Source organism: Cicer arietinum, chromosome 1 (assembly GCF_000331145.2).
Source record: "Cicer arietinum cultivar CDC Frontier isolate Library 1 chromosome 1, Cicar.CDCFrontier_v2.0, whole genome shotgun sequence".
In the NCBI taxonomy this organism is placed as follows: Eukaryota; Viridiplantae; Streptophyta; class Magnoliopsida; order Fabales; family Fabaceae; genus Cicer; species Cicer arietinum.
In genome coordinates this window covers 172,795-195,518 of record NC_021160.2, presented here as the reverse complement: position 1 = coordinate 195,518, position 22,724 = coordinate 172,795, and the positions used below count along the sequence as shown (strand labels likewise).

At 27.0% G+C, this 22,724-nt stretch overlaps 3 protein-coding genes across 7 annotated transcripts; 1 reads left to right on the top strand and 2 right to left on the bottom strand.

Moving 5' to 3' along the window:
* Positions 1–7,506: 7,506 nt before the first annotated feature.
* On the bottom strand, positions 7,507–12,985 carry LOC101494203 (uncharacterized). 3 transcript variants are annotated; one of them, XM_027332245.2, is made up of 14 exons: positions 12,866–12,985; positions 11,180–11,302; positions 11,036–11,098; positions 10,849–10,956; positions 10,684–10,767; positions 10,487–10,605; positions 10,284–10,385; positions 9,962–10,078; positions 9,484–9,549; positions 9,310–9,376; positions 8,428–8,481; positions 8,247–8,342; positions 8,033–8,071; positions 7,507–7,947 (listed from the first exon to the last, which is right to left on the bottom strand). In XM_027332245.2, exons 1-14 carry the CDS (start codon positions 12,929–12,931, stop codon positions 7,828–7,830), a joined length of 1,224 nt encoding a protein of 407 aa, XP_027188046.1. In that variant the 5' UTR covers positions 12,932–12,985; the 3' UTR covers positions 7,507–7,827. The 3 variants fall into 3 exon arrangements, with proteins under 3 accessions (XP_027188046.1, XP_027188048.1, XP_004485423.1); XM_027332247.2 differs by having other exon boundaries at positions 10,864–10,956; XM_004485366.4 differs by lacking the exon at positions 12,866–12,985 and adding an exon at positions 11,401–11,575.
* Positions 12,986–16,689: 3,704 nt separating this feature from the next.
* On the top strand, positions 16,690–20,408 carry LOC101493663 (protein FAR1-RELATED SEQUENCE 11). 3 transcript variants are annotated; one of them, XM_004485365.4, is made up of 4 exons: positions 16,690–16,895; positions 17,270–18,329; positions 18,780–19,223; positions 19,370–20,408. In XM_004485365.4, exons 2-4 carry the CDS (start codon positions 17,349–17,351, stop codon positions 19,985–19,987), a joined length of 2,043 nt encoding a protein of 680 aa, XP_004485422.1. In that variant the 5' UTR covers positions 16,690–16,895; positions 17,270–17,348; the 3' UTR covers positions 19,988–20,408. The 3 variants fall into 3 exon arrangements, with proteins under 3 accessions (XP_004485422.1, XP_073220583.1, XP_004485421.1); XM_073364482.1 differs by having other exon boundaries at positions 16,690–16,945; positions 17,248–18,329; XM_004485364.4 differs by having other exon boundaries at positions 16,691–16,945.
* A 144-nt stretch (positions 20,409–20,552) lies between these two features.
* On the bottom strand, positions 20,553–22,365 carry LOC101493341 (mitogen-activated protein kinase kinase kinase 20-like). The gene has a single exon (XM_073368317.1). It carries the CDS (start codon positions 21,990–21,992, stop codon positions 20,910–20,912), a length of 1,083 nt encoding a protein of 360 aa, XP_073224418.1. The 5' UTR covers positions 21,993–22,365; the 3' UTR covers positions 20,553–20,909.
* Between the last annotated feature and the right edge of the window lie 359 nt (positions 22,366–22,724).

The following is a 22,724-nucleotide window of genomic DNA, read 5'->3' as shown; positions in this document are numbered from 1 at the left end:
CGGTGTTTAAAAATTAAATCAAAAAGTAAAATGTTCTCTATTTTTTTTATTAAAATAGTATTAGTTATAAACTTTGGTAAGATTATTTTAAAAATATGTATTATGAAATTTGCAATGAAGAATAAAATGGTAAATTGAATAATTTAAATGGAAATAAAATTGGAAGAAGACAAATATTATATCATAATTTGGTACTATTTTATATATTTAGACATACATTTTTTTAAAATCATTCTTTAATTAAATAAAAAATATACGATCATAAAGAAGAAATATCTTATATGCATTATTAAAAAAATAGCATATACATTGTAAATTAATTTTACTTAGGCAACTAATAAAAGTTTAAGTGTTTTTTATTCTCACAGTTATTTTTAAAATAAGGTATATTAAACTTATGCGGCATTGATGGCATAGTGTTAATGAATATCATTATAAAATATAGTTTTATAAAGATAGAGGAGGATGTACTTTAATTATATTCTATAAATAAATAATTTAATAAAATATAAAAGTAAAAGAAAAAAGACACTAAAGTTCAGGAGTTTTGTATGTATTAGTGAAAATAATATTTTCTATAGATATAAATATGTATTTTATATTTTTTAATAGGTCAATAGCAAATATTTATTCTATGTTTATTTTTATTTATTAATAATAAATATTTGGTTCATGTCTTTTATGTCTCAGTAAAAATATTTGTGGTGTAATTTTAATATTTATCATTAACACAAATTTGTCTTATATTTTTTATATATTAATTATAAATATTTTTTTATATTTTATTATTATTTATCAATAATAAATATTTATTCTGCATGTTTTAATAATCAATGATTGATTGAAAGTGAAGAGGATCGTTTCAATTTTTCCCAAATATTCTTTATTTTTATATTATAGACTTATTTTAGATTATTTATGTTTTTTTGTTTTTTGTATTTGACTCATAAAAGACCATGAAAAATTTGAATCAAATAAATTATTTTTTTTATCCTTCAAATTTTAGCAATGGTTAAAAATAATAAGTACAACAGGCCGGCTCAACACGTTATGAGGCATAAAACGAAATTATTAGATAAAGCCTTTTCAAAATTTAATAAATAAATTATTAATATTTTATTTAATAATTATATAAATTTTATTTAACAAAATTAATGACATTTTCAAATCTATTTTCTCTATATTTTTCAAATAATGAAATAAGACGTTTCAACGGTTATACACAAGTAACTCATGTTAACAATATATTCACTATTTATCTCATGATCTCTCCATTTATAACTAGTATTTCTCATATTAATGATGTACTCATCTTTTATCTCATGATTATTCAATTTATAATTAATATTTCTCTCATCTCTACTATTTTAATTAACCAATTTAATTGTATTAAATAATTTGTAATAAAAACAAAATATTTTATTTAATTTATATAAAATTTTATCAAAATTAGTTTAAAAAATACTAAAATGTGAGACCTGATAAAAAAAATATTTGAGGCCTTTTTTTAAGTAAAAAATTTTATTTTTTAGGGAGGCCTAAGGCGCTTGCTTTGGCCTTAGCACCGAACGACTCTGAAGTACAATATTTATATTTTTTCAATTATAAATATTTATTTTACATCTTGTAATATCTATTTTTATAAATTATTACCTTATACTTTTTTAATATTCTAATAATTGAAACTGAAGAAGACAGTTGGGATTTTTTTCAATATTCTAATATTGAAATTTTAGTAGATTATTTATACTTTTTCTCTTTATAAAACTAAAACAAACAGAATCATTACTTTTCATTGATTAAAATTATTGAATATTTTGAAAGTTTAATTGATTACCCTTTTAAAATATATTTATGACGTTCATAACAAATGAGATATATATTTTTCTTATATTTTATTTATATTTTACACAGAGATAGTAATGGACAAGAAAGAATAATAAATGAAAGAATAATAAATGAGTGGAAAATAAAGTGGTTGAATGTCTTAATTTGTGTGTCTACTAATAAAGAGTAAGTAGTATTCGTTGAGCCGCGCCTCTTCCTCTAACCTCAGCCATCGCTGCCTTCTCTTCTTCCTCCTCATTTTCTTCGCTGCCTTCCTCTTCTCCTTTCGACTCCGCACCTCCCTTTTCCTCTCTGATTCCTCTTCCATTCCCATAATAAAGGATACCAATGCATAGGGATTATTAAAAAAATAGGATATACATTGTAAATTAATTAAGTGTTTTATTCTCGCAGTTATTTTTAAAATAACGTTTAATATATTAAACTTATGCGGCATGATAGCATAGTGTTAATGAATATCGTTATAAAATATAGTTTTATAGCGATGGAGGAGGTGTACTTTAATTATATTCTATAAATAAATAATTTAATCAAATATAAAAGTAAAAGAAAAAAGACACTAAAGCTTAGTAGTTTTGTATGTATTAGTGAAAATAATATTTTTTATAGATATAACTATGTATTTTGTATTTTTTAATATGCCAATAGCAAATATTTATTCCATGTTTATTTTTATTTTTATTTACTAATAATAAATATTTGTTTCGTATCTTTTATGTCTCAGTAATAATATTTGTGGTATAATTTTAATATTTATAATTAAAAAAAATTATTTTATATTTTTTATATATTAATTATAAATATTTGTTTATATTTTATTATTATTTATCAATAATAAATATTTATTTTGTATATTTTAATAATCAATGATTGATTGAAATTGAAGAAGATAGTTTCAATTTTTCTTAGATATTCTTTATTTCTATATTATAGACTTATTGTAGATTATTTATATTTTTTTGTTTGTTGTATTTGATTCATAAAAGACCATGTAAAATTTGAATCAAATAAATTATTTTTTTTATCCTTCAAATTTTAGCAATGGTTAAAAATGATAAGTACAATATTTGTATTTTTTCAATTATAAATATTTATTCTACATTTTGTAATATCTATTTTTATAAATTATTATCTTATATTTTTTTAATATTCTAATGATTGAAACTGAAGAGGACAGATGGGATTTTTTTCAATATTCTAATATTGAAATTTTAGTAGATTATTTATACTTTTTCTCTTTATAAAACCAAAACAAACAGAATCATTACTTTTTATTGATTAAAATTATTGAATATTTTTAAAGTTTAATTGATTACTTTTCTAAAATATATTTATGACGTTTATAACAAATGAGATATATATTTTTCTTATATTTCACCGGTAACAAAACAAATACATGTATTTAGATTAAATATTGTTCTACACGTATTTTTATTTATTTATATTTTACATAGAGATAGTAATGGACAAAAAAAATAATAAATGGTGGAAAATAAAGTGGTTGAATGTCTTAATTTGTGTGTCTAATAATAAAGAGTAGTATATGAAAAGTTGTGCAAAAATAAATTTGTTGTATTTGACTCATAAAAAACTGCAAATTTTATATGTAAATTATCATATATATTTTTTCCAAACTATAACAATAATTATTAATTAAAAATAAGGAGGGTAATGTTAGTGATTTTTAATGCTGATGTTACCCAGCTTTTTTCCATAATAATTGACTTATAAAATTATTTTATATATATTAAAAAATATATAAATAAAAAATAAGAGTAATATTTTTATAAAATTATTTTTATTAGATATTAATATTATTAATATCTTAAATAGATAGTAAAAAAATATTATATTTGAAGTGATATAAATAATATTTTATTAAAATTATATTAAATATTAAAAGAGTACTTTATTTTAGGATAGATATTTTTGAAAGTAAGTTATTTATTATAAAATAGAGGGAGTAAGTTTTTATATTGATAGTTCTTTTTGGATAAGATTGATTGATAGCTGACTAGTGATATGTGTTCCATTTAAATTACTGGCACATTTTTTTGGAGGGTACCGGCCGAACAACCCAATCCGTAGCAAACCGCGAGTGCTTTAGACAATTTCAATTAAGACCGTTTTCCTGCAAGACTAAATTCGTGTCTACCAAGAAATTTGTTTTGTGGAATGGGTGATCTATTATTGTTGATATTTTATATTTGTCCTTTTCTTATTTCAAATAAAAATCTCATTTTGTTACGTTACTTCCGTATGATTTATAAATATTTCTTTTATATTAATGAATGATAGATATATTTCTCTTGTTTTTGTGTGTTCAAGTAGAAAATTAATTATATATTTTTAAAAATATTTATCAATAATAAAATTTTGTACAATTTTATATTATTTATCGTTATAAATATTTATTCCGTGTTTTTATCTAGTGATTTTTTTTATATTTGGCATTAACAAATATTTATCTCATGTTTAATTTTATACATCACTCATCAATATGAATCATGTGTTTTTTAATATTTATAAATAATAAATATATTTGTCATGTGTTTTTTAATATATTACTGAAAAATATTTATCATGTGTTTCTCTTGTATCCCTAGATATATATATGTGATGGTCAGGATAAATGTGTTGAATGGTAGGTTCCAATATTTAGAAGAGTGCCTCAATTTACTTATGAATTTTACATAAGAATACAATCAAGATCTAACAATCTTGTCGTGCATAATCCTCAAGAAACCATTACGATTTGACTCATTTAGTTGTACTTTATTAATATCGTTAGACTTGCCAGTTCCTATTTATATAATCACAAGATAATCTACAAATCAAATATATTTGACATATAGTTTATACCCTCGTGTTAGCCTATGTTATTGTTATTCACCCCATTAAAAACATCATATTTAGCACAAATTGTAATCACTATTATTTTGTCAACTACGAGTTGACATCAATATACTCATCACAATTTCCTAACACCATGGTCTTCAATCATACATCATAATTGCATAAACGCACATCACACAATGCATCTAATTTTTATCATCAGATCATATAAACTCATTAAGTTTAAACACATATACAAAATTCGTTCAACGTCTAATATCACAGTCAATCAATATCTTATGAACGTTTTTTATTTCATATTTTAATATCGCAATTTTCATATTTGTACATTAATTAGTTTATCACTCATATAACTGCAACCATACATAGCAAACCTTAAATAAAATTATGAGAAATATAATTTTGTTTTTTTTTTTCACACCGTAGTCATTTTATACTCATAATTTGAAGTTAGTCTCACCCCATATATTATTGATTGAAGATTTAGTGTAATGTACAAAAACATAAATAATTTCACAACAGTAATAAACTCAAACATCTCATTAAACATATGTATTATCTTTATCAATTATTGTATCTAATAATAACCCACAAAGATAATCAAACAAAAACATCAAACAAATAAAAATAAATTATTTACCATCCGTATTATAGTCTCGAACATATGTTTTAATATAAACATTATATACATTCATATACAATTTAAATTATTATATATTTAAAATAAATACTAAAAATTGTTATAACAGTTTAATAATAAAAATATTATACCGGAAGTAGAATCGGGAATAATCAAAATAGAATTGTTTCCCACTTAACAATACATATTCTGAATAAATTGAATGGTATACATAATTTTAACTTATAAAATTGAACAACAAGATGATATTTATAATAGAATATAAAAGTCTTAATTTAAAACTAATTAATATTAAAATTTAAACTTTAGTTAATCAAAATTATTAGATGATATTTTGCTTTTATATTTTCTTTTTATATTTTTCTGCAATCACATAAAAGATAATTTTTTTTCTCCTAGATCGCATTTCAGAATGCAACCATTTATAGTATTTTATTTATTTATTTATAACAAATAAATAATTATTAATTTATGAATAAAAAAATAAAAAAAATTAACAATATTAAATAAAATACATTTAATAGAAAAAAATACATCAAAGTCAATGATGTATTATTTTAATAACTCCCTTCTATTTTTCTTTATAATATAATAAATAAACAAAAATAAATAAAAAATTATATTAATAAAATCAAACAAAATACATTAAATTAAAAAAAAATACATCAAATTTTAATTAACGATGTCCACATAAATATCATCCAGATCCATATTTAGATTGTCGTTGAATCGTCTAGTTCTGAACGAGTTGAGATTGTTCTCGTTGATTCTCATTTTGATCATTATCCTCATCTAATTTATACGTAGATTAAAACTACTACCACTTCCATATAATTTTGAGTCTTGGTGTTATACATAGAATAAAAAATAGCATAAACTGACTCACAACATTTAGGTGGACATGATTAGTTAAAATTTGATGTATTTTGTTTGATTTTATTAATATAATTTAGTTTTATTATTATTTTTTATTTATTAAATTTGAAAGAAAAATAAGTGCAATTTGTTAACGAAATAGAACGAAGTTGCTAGCAAAATAGAAGAAAACTGTTAAAATAATATAACATGTTATTTGTTTAGACATATCTACTCAACCGCATTAATTTTAATATATTTACTTTTTATTAATATAATTTTATTTTTAAAATTAAAAAAAATATATATTTTGAAAATTTCACATTAATCTAAAATTTTGAATTTTTTGTTATTTTTTTTTCTAAAAAATATTTCGACTTTTTTAAAACTTTTTGAAAAATTTCAAAAGTTTTACATTCATCTAAAATTTTAAATTTTTTTATTTTTTTAAAAATTTACATTTAAAAAGTGTTATATTTATTCAAATTTGTTTTAAATTTTTGATGTGTTTTGAGACTAGGGATAAGAGATAAAAGTGAGATGTACATATAAAGGTATAAAAGGTAGATTTGTGGTACTAGATAGATATTGCGAGAAGTGGAGTACGCTCGTAATATACACATTGTCCATACCGTAGAATGGTATCCCAAACCCAGCATCAAAGCATATTAAATACCTTTCTTCATCCCTCCAACATCACACACACCTTAGACGCAAATCCCTTTCTTACCCTTCCTAAAAACCCTAACACAACACCATTAATAGCTTTAATAGCTCTCACATTTTCTAAGCATAAAAAGACTTCTCCATTGACTTCATCCCAAACTATTTTTTATCATACTAAAGGAATTTATTCAACTACTTCTACCTTTATTGTTGAGGTCTCCTCTCTATTACAACATTTATTATTCATTTTTTCCGAAAATAAATTTTTGTTTTTCCAATATATTGCTAATTAAATTAAATGTACAAGAAAAATATTTATTTTTCTTTATTTTAAAAAATTAGTATAAATGTTTTTAAATTTAGTTCAAATGGCAAATACCAAAAGTTGTCATTTTGTTTCGGGTTTGAAGAAGAAAAATACTTATTTGAACACAATTTTGACACAATATATATCATTTAATTATTTAAAAAATACACATATAACTCTTTTATCTTTCTATCTTTTTCATTTTTGTGAATGTGTCCAAATATTAAGTCCAAAATCTTGTGATAAAAAATTTATCGCAAAAGTTTCTCTTAATAACAGGATTTCAACTGACCGAATAAGTCCAAGCCGAAGCAACAATAATAACACCATTTCAACCGAAATATTTAGAGCTGATAAAATTTTAATCATCTGAATCCAAATAATAACATTTGTTCAGCCATGTAACCAACCTATTTACATTGACCTTCAAAAGAAAACTAAACTAAGATCTAACCCTTTTCTGAGTCCTATTAACACCTCTATAGTATACCACCCTTATGTACACCAATATATAAGGGAATGAATGACTTGATCATAAAAAGAAGGTAATGTTCCAGTAAAATCATTGAGACATCAAATCAAAGTATCTGACTAAATCATATCATGCGTTTTATTCATCAAAATCTGATATGGTGTAGGAGACTTTGGTCACTAATTAATGACTAGTCTGATTTGCCTGTTGTTGATATGGATCAATCCAACATTGGTCCTTCTTTGCTGCATCTTTCCATCTTTTACCAAAAACCTGCATTTCAATGTATGACTGCATCCTCACCTGCATGCCATGTAGTGCATTTCTTTCTTAAATAAAATGGATGCAATGCAACAGGTGTATAAATCATAAACATACTATTACTTACTTTAGCTCTATCACTATCTCTATGGGAATTTGATGAATTCTGCAAAACAAACCCTTTGTTAATAATAGTGGTTATTCCTACTACTAATAGTAGTCTACTAGGATGGTAAATCTTCACTAAGATGAAGTTTAACTTTAGATGTTTGTGATTTCATTTTATATACTGACAAAGTAAAAGTTTCTGTCAATTAACATAAAAAAATGAAATCCCTTGCCTCATTGCCATTTGATGAAGATCCCCCAAGAGTGGGAAGACCAAGATGAACTATGTACTCAGAATCCACCACACCAACATTTCTCATACGATCACCCTGAAATATTGTTGAGAGATGAACAACCACACTGGAAAAATATTTTAGCATGCATGAATTTGATGTTATGGTACAAGCAAGTTACCTGTGCACAATAACCAAGCTGTCTATCTAGTCCCCATGCGTGGATTAAGTCATTCTGTAGAAAGAAAGATTAGACAATGCAGAATCAAAAGATTGGACAAGCATGTTTGTTAGCACTTACAATATAAGAAAAAGATATGATATAGAATTTTGTAAAAGTAATTTATGATTTTTAGTGTTTTTGGTAAAGCAAAAGCTATTTTGTGTTGGTTTACAACTATGAAAAAACACTTTTTGCTTTCCCTCTCATCTGTTGGAGAAAATTATTTAGCAAAGTTACTCATAAATAACTTCTACAATAAGCTGAAAATATATGGTTTCCAAGATTCTGCTGATATTTCAAAATAAAATAAATGAGGTGCATTTTCTAAAAAGTACTTTTTGTGTAATCATCCAAAACAAACATATTAAAAATACAAGTAGCTCACCAATCATATACAGAAACAATATTCTATCCCACCCTATGGTTGAACATACAAGTAATGTGATCAATAAAAAGTTAAAAACATTCTTCTCTGTAACTAGGTAATAACTTTCCTATCAATAAGCTGATATCAAACTTCAAATTATGAATAAAAATATCAAATTCAGACCACCTCAGATGGTGATGCAGAAGAAAATACGGTTATAAAAGAAATTAGAACCTTAACAGTAACATACCAAGAATAAAAACCTTCCACTTAGAAAAAATTGTTCATTTAATTTGATCTTACCATAGACAGTGGTTTCTTCTCAAGTACATAACATAAACAACCTTACTTCAGTAACCAAAAAAGGTTGACATTTTTTCAAATACAACACACACACAAACTGTTATACCATATCATATATGTTCTCAAACAGAAATTGTTTATCTTAATTTTCACATTTTTCTTATCCATACCTGGATCATATGCCACACGCATTGCCAAGATTTTTTAGAAAACACTGGTGCCATCATTTCCACCCACCTGCAAAACAAGTTCTATACATTTTAAATGGAAAATTCTGTTTGACATCACAAATGGTTTAATGATGGAGTTAAAAGAAAATCACACTGGACAGTGCAGCTGTTTACCCTAAGCAAGGAGGAGCAGTGCTACTGTCATCACACCTTCCACTACCTTTTAACTTATAATACCTTCTGCAAAGAGACATCATAATACCAACAGTAAATTTTAGCAATTGTTTGCAAACAAGAGATTAACTACTAAAAAATCCAAAGCAACATGAAAACTACTTAAGGGAACTGTAAATGATTTGAATGACTGATAAAAAAGCTCATCGCAGAAGTACACTTCAATAAATATGGAAAATTTTGGTGAATATACATGGAGAAAATAAATAATAAGGATAAATTTGTGAGCTGACATGTTCTTCAACACTTGCACACTTTACAGAGATGCTTCTTATGCCTGTGTGAGTGTGTGCAAGGAACATTGTAATAACCTAGTTCATTAGTAGAGTACTGTGTTGGTTATATCATAATAAGGATGTAGATCTACCAAATGAACACGGTTGCTAAACAGCTAGAGGTGGGAGGAAATGAGGTTAACCTGTGCACTTTTGATCCTGCTATATGTGCTGTCAGTGGATGATGAATTTCTGATTTACCACGATCCAGTGCAGGCTGTGATATCTCTAGTCCTTCTTCTTTAATAATAGATAAATACCTAACCACATAATGAACAAATCAAAACACAGGGCATAAAATAATCACCATTTGAAAAAAGAATTAACAAAAACATATCAAATGTAGTCAACTAAAAACTTTAATTTAGTATCATCCGACTCTCCTTGCCGCAACTGATTGCAAGTGAAAATTATCATGTTTTGGACAAAATTTTAAATTTAGTAAGACATGCACAAGTGCTTTACCTTTTCGGGTTAAAATTGTCGACAAGAAGGTCCTCATCCCAAAGAAATATATAATTGTAGTCGGCAACTATATCTGGATGCAAAAACCGTTTTGCGAACCACCTATGACATCATAGAGAGCATGAATTTGTGTAATAGTAACAGATGTAGGAATAGATGATTACAGATTAGGGGAAAAAAATTAACATTTGAGTTTATTATACCATTTTGTTTGATTTATAGCAGACACATGTATGGCACGATTACTCCAAGTTAAGTTCTTCCATCCATCCACAAAACCATCATAGTGAAAAAGCATGACAACAAAATCAGTTGACGGGAACTGCCAGAAATGATATGAGTCAGCAGATATGAGTTTTAAATAAAAGTGAGACTATATAATAAGTGAATGAAGAGACACCTTTTTGACGATTTTATCAACAACTTCTTTCTGCTTAACTCCAACTGCCATAGCCAACAAATTCAATGGGCGGGTTGAAATTCTCTGAAGCAAAAAGAAAATAAGAGCTTAGATGTGGTGAATAGATTGGGAAGATAATTTGAAGATAGAGAATAAAGGAATTACTAGATTATTATTTACAGGGGAGTCCCATAAGGGGCGTGTTTCCAAGTTAGAAGTTGTAGCAAGAATTCCTTGAGGCAGTGGTTGAGTACCAGAAGGACGGCATTGTACCTAGTAGAGAGGAAATTAGTCCAAGTCAAGTCAAGTCCAAGTCAGTCACCCCACCCCTAAAACAAACAAACAAACAAACCTTGCATGCATTAGAATTTGTATCCGGCGGCATTGAATAAATGAGTCCCCATCGTGCCAATCTCTGCAAGTAGTAGTAGTAAGTGAGAGATCAAAATTGAAATGAAATTAGAGAAAATGAAATAGAATAGAATAGAATACATACTTGTTTGTACTCCAGCTTTGCAGAGAATGCATTACCAAGGAAATAAGCAGCCGAAATCAAAGAAACTATAACTAGGAATGTCCAAAGGAACAACCTATTCTTTGGACCCGGAAACACAACACCCTGCATTGGAATTCATATCATACAATTGAAAGTACAAGAACAAAATAATACACTTTAATTTGTTTATGAGCATAAGAATAATTAAATAGAGAACTTACAGTTACAGAATCAAAAGGCTTCATTATATGTTCTCAGAAGAAAAAAAGAGAAAAGTTTGTGTGCGTAGGTATAAATGAAGTAAAGTAAAGTAAAGAATAATTGGAAAGGAAAGAATAGGGGGAAGAGAAAGTTGATTGGAGAAAGAAAGAGAAGTTTAGTAAAGAGAAGCAAGGTAGAGAGAGTTGCGCTATAACAACGGAGAACAATATCAAATACTCGAGTGGAATATGGAACATCTTCGTACGCGCACAACATGCTGCGGATAATTTTACTTTTTCTTCTTTATAAGAATAAATCAGTTTACTTCATGTTAATTATATTGGATTCAGTGGGTCGATAATTAAAATAAACATATTCATTTTCAGATGGTTTATATAATATATATATATATATTAAAACTATTTTACTTAAATTTAATCAATTCTATAATAAAACTCTAAAAGTTTATTCAACCGTAGCAAGAAAATTATTTATTGGTTCTAGAAAAATAATTGAATTAATAAATAAATTATTTCTTTCATCACACAATAAATAATTTTTGTATTATTACCTATAGGTGTATTTATAATTTATAATTAGTTCAAATTGAAAACTGGTAAATTATATGTGGTGTATGTAGTATTAATTATATATGCAATTGAAAAAATAATTAAATTAATATTAAAATTTGAAATGATCATCATGTCAAAACAAATTAAGTGTTTTTAGAATATTTGTTAAGAATCTAATATAAAATAAATTTTTGAAAGTTGTATAATTTAAACTTTAGAATTATAAGAATCAACGTATTCAACTCAAATTTGATTTTTTATATTTCTAACAAGTTCTCTTACAGCACTTCTTAGCATGCTCCATAATTAATTACTTATGAGATAATTTTAATTAAAATGAAGAAAATTTTACAATTTATTTGATGAGTCAACTTGTGCGGTCCTGTCACAAAGAAGACCAACCAACTTAATTTGTAATTTCCAATACCTTCCTTACCTTTCGCAGCTTAAAATAATAAGATACAATGGTTGGCCTAACAAACACGTTTTTGCCAAAAAAATATTTACAATAGTTAATCATTTGATAAAAGAAGAGGAATAAATTTCATAAAAAATAAAAAGAAGAAGATTAAAATGAAGTTTGTTGAAGCACTTTATTTTTTTCATAACAGAAGAGAGGACTAACCCCAAGACAAAACAAAACAGATTAAGTGCATCTTTACTATAGAGTGAGTTTGTTAGAATTAAGGGGAGTCGCTACAAAACAGTTTTATGGGATATAAAACATTTAACAACAACAATTTGGAACCACATCAAAAATTTGTATACTAACATCTGATCAAAACAGGAATACAAGATACAGATATTAAATGATTTTTAATAATTTTTTATTTTTCGCCGAAAAAAGGTCTACAAAAAAAGTACCAATTATTATATATATAAATAAAAATATAAACAATCTTTGTACACAAACCATGTTTGCTTGCTGTCTTGAGCGAGTCACGCGGCGGAGCTCGTGTTCACTTCCAGATCGTGGCATGTGTTTTGTGACTTTGTGTGCAACTCATTCTAGTCTTAAATATAAAGGTCTAAGATGTACTCTAAAGACTCGTCGTTGTCAATTATTCCACAAGTAGTTAGTAATTATATTTTTAAAAAATAAAATGTATAATTTTTAAAAAATAAAATGCACAATTTTTAATATAATATTTTCAAATATTTTGAAAATCATTTTTATTACTTTAAAAGATAGATATCTAATAAAAACAAATATAAAAAAAATCAAAAATTCAAATTATTTTATTGAAATTGTAATATCTCAATACAACATAAAGTTAATATTAACATTTTAGTTACTTCAAAAAAAATTATTTTTTCTAACATTTTTTATATAGAAATTTTTTTTGAATGTGATTAAAAAAGTTGGAGCCCATCAAAATTTGAGGCTATGTGCAGTTAGACCGAAAGTTAGAGTATTTATGTGCAGTTGAACCACATTAAAAGCTTGTTTCAATTATTGAAAGTCATTCTCAAATAAAGTTTACCGTAGTTTTGATTTGATTTAAAACTAGTTTAATATTTTGAACAAATTTTTAGTTAAAATCAATTTCAAAATAGTTATTATAAAAAAGAATTTTGATAAAAAAAATATCAATTTATTTTTTAAAAAATAAATGTAAAATATTTCTTTTATTTTTTTCGAAAGAAAAAATTTCGATGTTTCCTATATTTTTTTTAGAAAAATAAATTTAAAAAATTTTATAAGAAAAGAATCTGAATTGAAGTTAAAAAAAATTAAAATTGTTAAACTAATTTTTTAATTAAGTTTGGTTAAGTGAATTGTTTTGAACATGTGGTTCAATTCATTAAACATTCAAATGGTTTTGTTTTTTGTTGTATAGCGCAATTCAATTTATCGTTATGATTCAATAAACCATATTTTTACACACCTTAACTGAGGGTCTAATTCATGATCAACCATTAATATTTATATATTTAATATACTAACAAGTATATTAAGGATATATATTAATATTTTTTTAAAATATAAATAAGAATAAAGATGTATTTTAGTGTCAGAAAAAATGATAAAACCAATTTAGTTTGTGATAAAAATAAAGATAATTTTTAATATTTGAAAAAATTAATCTGGACAATTTGAATTCTACCTTTATTATATTTGTTTGCTTGATAAAGGAAAGACGGAGAAAAAAAGTGAAAAGACAATAAAATAAATAAAATAAATAAATTGATTATTAAATAGCTTGGTATAAGATAAAATGAAAACTAATTACGGTAGAAAAATAACATGTCTTTATAAAATAACATAATTTTTCTTTAAAAAAATTAGACACGGTAAAAAATTTAAATTTTTTATTATAATCAATAAAAATTATAAAATAAAAAATAGAGGAAATAAATATATAAAATAGATTTTATAACAATCAAATAAAATATTTCAATTTAATATACTATAATATTATATTATTATTTCTTCATATTTCAAATTATTTGTTAATTTTTTAATCATGTCTTAATTTTTTACTTAAGTACATACATGTTATTATATAAATATTATTATTTGTATTTTTCTAAATTTAATTCCATCAACATATTAGAATAAAAATGACATATATTCTATAAGAAAAAAAAGAAGTAGATAAGATTAAAATAAAAATTAATGAAAATATAAAGAGAACAAAAAAAACATTTTATTGAAATGTTTTCTATTATAGTTATATATATTTTGCAATATATTTAATCCCTTTATTTTTTATCGTAGTAAAATATTTATTTTTATTTTTTTTACCGTATCTATTTTTTTTAATAAGATTTTTGTTATTTATAAAGTTATATATTTTTATCATAATATATTTTTTTATAATTTTTTTATTTCATCCGTTTACCAAACAAAATATGAAGAAGAAAATGACTCAATTGTTCTGATTTAATTTTCTCATGAATTAAAAGTTATCTTTATTTATTTGACAAATTAAATTGAATTTAACAATTTTTTTCATGGACTAAAATAGATACCTACTTTTATAAATAAAAGCATTCACATAAAGTTAATGTATTTATTCTATACTTTAAATTTAATATATCAATTTTATTCGACTTTATTTATATTTATATTTGAGACAAAAATAAATATATGTATTTTTATCAATTAACAAAGTATATCTTTTCTGTTCTAGTATATTTTTGAAAATATATGTGTAAAGCGAAAAAAAAAGTTACTAATTGTTATAACAAATTTATTAATTTATTATGATATTAGGGAGATATACACATTTGATTTATTTATTTTTTGGTTATAAAAATATTTGATTATTAATAAATAACTAAAAAAAATGTTAACAGGTGTCTCAAGAAAAATTCAATTAAACTTACTTATTTTATAATAGAAAAAAAGTTATATACTATATATTATATATTCTAAAGTTAATTATTTATTTTGGGGAAGTTGGATTCTATGTTTATATATATTTAATCTCAATTATTAACTCTACACATGGAGCTATAATTAGGGATAAAATAGGTTAAAAGTATAAGGTATAAGCTACTTATGGTCAGACTTGTTTAATAAAAAGAATGAGCTCATATTATTTATAAAATATATTTATTTAAATAGATTATACTCAGATTTATAAAAAAACCTGTAGGTACGACGAACACATATATATATATATATATATATATATATATATATATTTAATATTTATTAATATTATTATTTATTAATAATATTATTTTATATTTTAAAGCCTATTAATTAGGCTATCATTCAAGATTTTTTTTATTTGTAGGTTTATATTCTCTCCGTTCTTTTTATTTTTCCGTTCTTTTCATGTTGAATCGTTTTATTATATAATTATTACTTCAATATTTACTACTTTAATTTTTTTTTCTTTTATCTTTGTATTCTCTTAGTAAAGTTAACCTTTATAAAATCTATTAAAAATTTTCTAAAAACTCAATTAAAGTTGTTACAATTTTATGTTTTATGAATAAAAATAAATCTTAAATCAAAACAACGAATTTGTAAAAAATAAAAAAATAAAAAAAATAAGTACAGTCCATTTAAAAGTATTTCAAAATTGATAATAATATTAATTATATGATTACCGAATATGTCCGACTTTGTTTGAGAGATAATAATGGTTGCGATTGTTTGAGGAAAATAATATATTATTTGAAACCAAAAATCATTTTTTATAGTTTAAAAGGTGTTTATTTCATATTTTTTAAATATATTATATTTGATTATAATTTTATTAGTTTTTATTGTATATAAAGACATGCTTTAGCCTATTTATAAAAAAATGTAAAATATAACATTTAAATATTTTAATGGGAATAAAACTTTTAAATATACATTCAGATAATTTTTTTAAAAAGGTCAAGTAAGACCGGAAAAAAAAAAACCTAATAGACCGTATGCCGAATTTAGACCTAAAAAATTAATTATATACGAGATTTATACCTTTCAAAATCTTGCGTGACCTATATCCACTTCTATTTATAATGTCGGAACATTGCAAATATTTTTTTTTTGAGAAAACCCTTCTATCTTTTAAGTGAAAAACCACTATTTTAGAAATAAAAAATATAGGTAAGATTGTAACATATATGATAGTCGAAGGGTAAAAAATTTGATTCAAAGGAATGAAATTAATTTTACGAATATGATAAAATAAAAGGAGGTATATTTTTATTAATTAACATTTAATCTTATAGAATAGTTCAGTTGATACCATGAAAGTAAAATAAAAGTACTTAATAACAATTTAGATAGAAAATGTAAAAGAGAGAAGATCGAAATTGGCACCATTTTTAGTTTATGATGATTGGCGAGGAAGAAGTTGGAATGTTAGGAGGAAAAACAAAAGTGGATGGAAACAAAACGGTGCGTTTAAGGTGGATGAATGGAAAAGCAAAACTAAAACCGAATACAATGTTATACTCGTGCGAATAGATTGATTGGTATCTCGTGCGAATAGGTTAGGGTTTCCCTCCATTTCCTCAAATTTTCACAGTGTCGTGCGATACGGTACAATATTTTCTTCCTTCATTTTCTACTTAATCAATCTTCACATATCACCATATTATTAATTATAATATTTGTTGCTGGATCGTTGATTGCCTTACCTCTAGTTACACTACTTGTTTTTGTTGTTTGGAGCTGTTTTTAATAATGATAAATAAATTTAGACAATTGCGATTAGGCCTGTACATGCTAATTGTCCAGTGAATGATCAATTTATTATTCCATGGTTGTTGCATCACATTTATCTCTTGTGTGTTACTTATACTTTACTTCTTGTTTTGCTTTGTGACTGCTGATCAACTTAGATGTTGATTTATTTTGTGGCAGCCAATTGTTCTTCACTCTGCTTTCCTCCTTCAATATTGGGCATATGATACCTTAAGCTGGTCACTTGAATAAAATATATATGATGTCTGAAGAGGCTGGATCCATGTTGGTAGTCTACGATGATCCCTCTGACCAACACTCGCTGTCTTTGGGCGAAACAAGCAGCACAGAGGAGTCCCCTGGTGAAACCAGACACTCCATGGAATCAACTAACGATGCCATTCCGTACACTGGTCAAAGGTTTGCCACTCATGATGCAGCTTATGAATTCTATAGTGATTTTGCCAAGAGGTGTGGCTTCTCAATTAGACGTCACCGTACAGAGGGAAAAGATGGTGTTGGAAAAGGACTTACTAGGCGCTACTTTGTTTGTCACCGAGCTGGCAACACTCCTGTCAAATCATCAACTGAAAGTAAACCTCAAAGAAATAGAAAATCTTCTCGGTGCGGTTGTCAGGCCTACATGCGGATAAGCAAAACAACAGAATTTGGAGCTCCAGAATGGCGTGTGACTGGTTTTGCTAACCACCATAATCATGAACTTTTGGAACCAAACCAAGTTCGATTCCTTCCAGCATACAGAACTATCTCAGATGCTGACAAAAACCGAATCCTTATGTTTGCCAAAACAGGGATATCTGTTCATCAAATGATGAGGCTCATGGAGCTTGAGAAGTGTGTGGAACCAGGATATTTGCCTTTTACAGAAAAGGACGTAAGGAATTTACTCCAGTCGTTTAGAAAATTAGATCCAGAAGAAGAAAGCCTAGATTTGTTAAGAATGTGCAGAAATATTAAGGAGAAAGATTCTAATTTTAAATTTGAGCACACACTTGATGCAAACAACCATTTAGAAAATATTGCCTGGTCATATGCCTCATCGATCCAATTGTATGATATCTTTGGTGATGCCGTGGTATTTGATACAACACACCGTTTGACTGCGTTTGACATGCCGCTGGGGATATGGGTTGGAATAAATAATTATGGAATGCCCTGCTTCTTTGGCTGTGTGCTACTGCGAGATGAAACCGTCAGGTCATTTTCCTGGGCAATAAAGGTAGTTAATGAAAAAGTTATTAGTGTTTGTATCATTTGGTCTTTGATTCCCAATGTGTTATGGCCCCTTGGATTCTTTTCTAAAATAAAGCTGATGTGCCTTAATTGTGATGTCACGACAAAATTTTATATCGAAGATTGAGTAGCTATAAAATATTATGCACTGTCTAGGATGTACTAAATGGAAGCTAATATAAACTGCCACTGCAAAGTGTTTTTTGTTGAGTAACCTTAAATTTGGAAATGCATGAAAGCCCCTTGTGCTAGTTTTGCCTTTTCTTTTTATTCCATTCTTATAAAATGGACAAGGTTCAACGGTGGATGATTTTATCTTTCTTTCACTTTCACTTCCTTGTAGAATATGTATTAATATTTGAGAAGTTTCACCATTCTTTAATTTACACAGGTTTTGTTTTGTTTTATTTTTATTTTTTATTCACCTTCTTGGAAGGCTTTCTTAGGTTTTATGAATGGGAAGGCTCCACAGACTATACTAACTGACCAAAATATTTGTCTAAAAGAAGCGCTATCTGCAGAAATGCCAACAACAAAACACGCTTTTTGCATATGGATGATAGTAGCCAAATTTCCATCTTGGTTCAATGCTGTTTTAGGAGAACGTTACAATGAGTGGAAGGCTGAATTTTATAGACTTTATAATCTTGAATCAGTTGAGGATTTTGAACTAGGCTGGAGGGAAATGGTCTGTTCTTTTGCGCTGCATTCCAATCGGCACATGGTTAATTTATACAGCTCTCGCTCACTTTGGGCATTGCCATATTTGAGAAGCCATTTTCTTGCGGGAATGACTACAACTGGTCAGTCGAAGTCAATTAATGCCTTCATTCAACGGTTTCTAAGTGCACAGACACGACTTGCTCACTTTGTTGAACAGGTACTATATCCTTCTGTCTCATGTTTTGATATTGTTAAATTGGACTTTCAATGACTATTCATATTTCATAGAGTGAATTTTATCCTACTCTTTGGAGATATACAATCCTTATATTTTTAAAACTTGGGTTTGCTTTGCACAACCAGGTAGCTGTTGCTGTGGATTTTAAAGATCAAACTGGAGAACAACAAACCATGCAGCAGAATCTCCAAAATGTTAGCCTCAAAACAGGAGCCCCCATGGAATCGCATGCTGCTACAGTCCTCACTCCTTTTGCCTTTTCAAAGCTTCAAGAGCAACTAGTGTTGGCTGCACATTATGCATCTTTTTCAATTGAAGAAGGTTTTCTTGTGAGACATCACACGAAAGCTGAAGGAGGTCGCAAAGTTTATTGGTCCCCTCAGGAAGGAATTATAAGCTGCAGCTGTCACCAGTTTGAATTTTCTGGAATTTTGTGTAGGCACTCTCTAAGAGTTCTTTCAACAGGAAATTGCTTTCAGATCCCAGATAGATATCTACCCATCCGATGGCGTCGTATCAGCATACCCTCTTCTAAGCTTCTTCAAAATGCAACTAACGATCATGCCGAAAGACTTAAGTTATTACAAAATATGGTTTCTTCTCTAATTACAGAATCTTCTAAGTCTAAAGAACGATTAGATATTGCAACAGAACAAGTTTCTATTCTTCTGTCTCGCATAAGAGAGCAACCAATTTCATTACAATGTGCCAGAGATATTTCTACTATTAATAGGAATCTATGATGATTGAATTGACATGATTGAATTGACAGTGTTTGGTTCGATGAATGGGAGGCATTGTAAAATGTGTTAGAAAGTGTGGTAATTGGAGGATTTTGTGTTATATCAACACTCATTCCCCAAGGTGGGGTGGGGAAATTTATTTAAAATGATAAACGCCAAATTTCTCTGTATTACAAGGATTGTGTTCTGTACAAATGTATAGGAAATTTGTTCATTGTCATTCATATCCATCCTTGTATTATTTGCTGTCTATCTGTCATGGTTGATAACTAGAAGAGACAGTCGTTATAATTGGGATTTTGAGATTATTAACCTGCGGAATACAAATATCCCATTCGATACAATGTTGGATGTATTTCTGGTGTGGCAGTAAATTTATACCTTATCATACAAGGCAATGATAGTGCTTCATTTTTAAATATTTTGTTAATTGGTTCTTTATTTGAAGTGCATTAATTATTTCTTTGCTAATATACTTTTATTTAATTTGCATCTTTTTCTATAATCAACAATAAATATTATAATAAAAATATTAACTAATTCTATCTCTTTAAAGGTAAATATGTAAAAATAAATAAAAATTAAATTTCAAGAAATTTAATATGACTATTCACTTTCTTAATTCTCATGATGTAATCAATGAGATCCTATATATAGGAATGAAGGTGATAGTAGTTATAATATCCCACCGACATAAGTCATGCAAGTGATACTCATATGTATAGAGGAATTAGAGGGTCTGCTGGCATGATTTGATTCAACCCTTTAATTAGAAAAATTGGCAATACTGAAGACACCATTCCTAAAAGGAAAAGACAGTAAAACTTTGACAAAGCTATATATTTGTGTCCTACTGAAAGTTGTATAGAATCCTATATATTTGTCTATGATATCTAAATGAGGCCTGGACCTCCTACTTGATTTATGACCTTGATCTAATAGTGATCCAATGATTCCCTGATGCACGATCTTCCAGTTGCCATATTGTTGTTCCTAGTTGTGAGCAAAGAAACTGATTTGTGATGTGGAAATGATTCAACCTTGTAGGACTTTGTTGTAATATTTTATCATCTGAATCAACATCAACATCAAAATCATCATAAGTATGTTCAAATTTATGAACCTCCAAAACAGCTGCGGGTGAGGAAGCAGAGCAGTGTTTGTGATGAGTTGAAAGATTAATAAACGGATGGGAAAGTAAGTCATGAGCAGTGGACCTCTTATTGGGATCTCTCTCCAAACACCTGCTCAAGAAATCAATACCCTCCTTAGAGAAATGAAGTGGAAATTGAGGTATGGCATTACCACGGGCAATCTTAAACAAAGCAGCCATTGGATTTGAAGTAGAAGAGTCATGAAGATGATCAATCCAAGGAGGTCTACCAGTAGCCATTTCAATAACAGTACATCCCAAAGACCATATATCTGCTGCTGCAAGATCCAAATCCAGCTTCTCATTAGTATTGTTGTGCAATAATAACACCTCGGGAGCCATCCATAGAGGAGTGCCACAACATGATGATGACGACGACGACGACGATGATTTAATCCTTCTAGCACAACCAAAATCTGCCAGTTTGACGTTCCCAGATGAGGCCAAAAGAACATTTTTGCACTTAAGATCACAATGAACAATTCCATGTTGATGAAGATGATTTAATCCAAGGAGGATATGCTTAGTATACAAACGTACAAGTTGTTCATCTAATGAACCGCCAAAGTTGTGTGCCACGTCAGCCAAACTACCACCTGACATATACTCCATGAAAACGTTGTTGATAGCACCTTGGTGTTGGTACTCTGTCCCTAAACATTGGACAATATAGGGAGAATAATTTAAAGTATTAAGGATATTGAACTCGTTATGAAGAGCATGACGTCCTGCCTCTGAATTTGCTGATTTCACAACGAAAAGTCCACCGTTGGATTTGTTTATTGCTAAATGGACACTGCCAAAAGATCCACTTCCAACCACTTTACCCTTCACCCATCCACCCATTTTCATTATCTTCAATCTTCAATCTTCACACCCACAGCCGCCGCCACCACCACCACCGTAGAGGAGGATTTATTTATTTATTATTGATCAGTAGAGCGGTTTCGGATAATCCAAAACCGCTCTACGGATTCAACAAACAAAATTAACCGTAACTATAAAACAAACTACTTATAAAGGGAATCGTTGTTGGTTGTCCTAAATTATCGGCATTGGGATAATATTAGAATAAGATACATTTTATACACCCAATAATAGAATAGATTTAGATGAGATCATACACGCATCCTTCAACTTCCAATCTATCTTGGTGCAACCGCCCGACTCTTCTTCTGGATTTAAATTTGATAGTAGGAAACTGCTAAAGATATGTTGTGTTAATTATCATGTACCATTTCACTTTAACTTCTCACCCTCCATTTTTAATAGAAATACAATTTTACACTTTTAACTAAACAAAATTTTAAAATATTTGAAAATTTTGAAAAATTCGAAACGACAACTTTCATAATTTTTGAAACTTTCAAAAATTTTAAAACTTCCGAAATAGAAAACTCTAAATTTTTTGATCTTTTTCGGAAGTTTCAAATTTTCGAAATAATGATTACATTTCGAAAATTTAGAAAATTCCGAATATTTCTAAATCTAAAAAATTTCGAAAGTTTTCAAATCTGTAAATTTAAAAAAAATTTCTATTTCGAAAGTTTCTAAATCTGGAAATTTTCGAAATTTTCCTATTTC

Bases quoted from the DNA above. Each gene is read 5' to 3' on its own strand.
- LOC101494203 (XM_027332245.2), bottom strand. From the start codon at position 12,931: ATGCCACGATCTGGAAGTGAACACGAGCTCCGCCGCGTGACTCGCTCA. The intron at 10,957-11,035 runs GTTTGTTTGTTT...CCTCTCTACTAG, and splicing joins CAAATTCTAATGCATGCAAG to GTACAATGCCGTCCTTCTGG. The intron at 10,079-10,283 runs GTAAAGCACTTG...TTATGTGGTTAG, and splicing joins GACAATTTTAACCCGAAAAG to GTATTTATCTATTATTAAAG.
- LOC101493341 (XM_073368317.1), bottom strand. From the start codon at position 21,992: ATGAAAATGGGTGGATGGGTGAAGGGTAAAGTGGTTGGAAGTGGATCT.
- LOC101493663 (XM_004485365.4), top strand. From the start codon at position 17,349: ATGATGTCTGAAGAGGCTGGATCCATGTTGGTAGTCTACGATGATCCC. The intron at 18,330-18,779 runs GTAGTTAATGAA...CCTTCTTGGAAG, and splicing joins CATTTTCCTGGGCAATAAAG to GCTTTCTTAGGTTTTATGAA. The intron at 19,224-19,369 runs GTACTATATCCT...TTGCACAACCAG, and splicing joins TTGCTCACTTTGTTGAACAG to GTAGCTGTTGCTGTGGATTT.